Raw genomic sequence first — 1,321 nt, forward strand, 5'->3', positions numbered from 1 at the left:
ATCTCTGTGAGTTCGAGGCCAGCCTGGTCTACAAGAGCTAGTTCCAGGACAGGCTCCAAAACCACAGAGAAACCCTGTCTCGAAAAATAAAAAAAAAAAAAAATTTACTTGCAAATATAGCTTAAAATAACATTTTAGAAACATGATAATAGAAAAGAACCTGATAGATTTCTAGAATTTTTCTCTTTTTTGTTTTGTTTTGTTTTGGTTTTGCTTTTGAGACAGGGTTTCTCTGTCCTAGAACTCTGTTGACCAGGCTGACCTCCAGCTCACAGAGATCTGCCTGCTTCTGCCCCGAGTGCTAGGATTAAAAGTGTGTGCCACCTCTGCCCAGCTGAAATTTTCTAATCAACCCTTTTATTTTGTCTTATTTGTAGCTAATACCTTCAAACCAGCAGCATAAAACAGATGATAAGGGCAGAGCTAATTTGGGGGTTTTCACTGTTTTTGCTCCAAGGTAAGAACTAAAAGTTTTATGGTTTTACAGAGATTGATTTTTCTTATAATTTCTAAATTTAAGATTAATAACTATTTAGTGTTAGACAAGAAATGTAATGTAGTAGGAATAATAATGTTAATTTTTATATTAGTTATCTGTGAAGTTCTCAGTTGTGACAATGTCATATGAACCTTGCCCCTCTTTTTTCCCATTGTTGTTAGGGGAGAACACACTCTACAGGTTAAGGGCGTCTATAATAAGAGTGCTATAGAAGGACCTACAATTCAGTTAATGGTTCTTCCAGACCCTGAAAAGCCCGTTCGTCTCAATGTTAAATATGATAAAGATGCCTCTTTTATAGCAGGTGACATATTCACGGGTAAGTACCAAAAAGTATTAATAAACCTTTAGTGATAGCGTTCCTTATAGTATTATTAATGGGATAAATTATGTTTGGTGTTCAGCATGACTAAAAAAAGACATGCGTGTCATTACCTTTAAATGAAAACACAACTGAGCAGTTCTTCCCTCATCCTGTGTTTCATAGTCTTTCACTCTAAGAATGACTGAAAGTCCATGTATAAAATGGTAGGTAGTCTGAGGTACTTCAAATGGGAGCCAAAGACTAGTGTAGCACTTTGGAGCTGAGGCCAAAGGACTGCAGCGAATTTGGGCCAACTTTGGCTACAGAGTGAAAGTGTCTCACAGGAATGAAAAACAAAACAAAGAAATAAGAACTAAATGGTGCCGGGCGGTGGCGCACGCCTTTAATCCCAGCACTTGGGAGGCAGAGGCAGGCAGATCTTTGTGAGTTCAAGACCAGCCTGGTCTACAAGAGCTAGTTCCAGGACAGGCTCCAAAACCACAGAGAAACCCTGTCTC

The 1,321-nt window shown here is 38.6% G+C and overlaps 1 protein-coding gene across 2 annotated transcripts in view; it reads left to right on the top strand.

Moving 5' to 3' along the window:
- Positions 1 to 1,321, top strand: part of Smchd1 (structural maintenance of chromosomes flexible hinge domain containing 1) — a 143,744-nt gene that overhangs the window by 96,371 nt on the left and 46,052 nt on the right. For both annotated transcript variants that reach the window (XM_005367548.2, XM_005367549.2), the window contains exons 31-32: positions 378 to 457; positions 661 to 818. In XM_005367548.2, coding sequence (XP_005367605.1) covers positions 378 to 457; positions 661 to 818 — 238 coding nt within the window. The remainder of the gene's footprint in view (positions 1 to 377; positions 458 to 660; positions 819 to 1,321) is intronic.

Source organism: Microtus ochrogaster, unplaced genomic scaffold, assembly GCF_000317375.1.
Source record: "Microtus ochrogaster isolate Prairie Vole_2 unplaced genomic scaffold, MicOch1.0 UNK20, whole genome shotgun sequence".
In the NCBI taxonomy this organism is placed as follows: Eukaryota; Metazoa; Chordata; class Mammalia; order Rodentia; family Cricetidae; genus Microtus; species Microtus ochrogaster.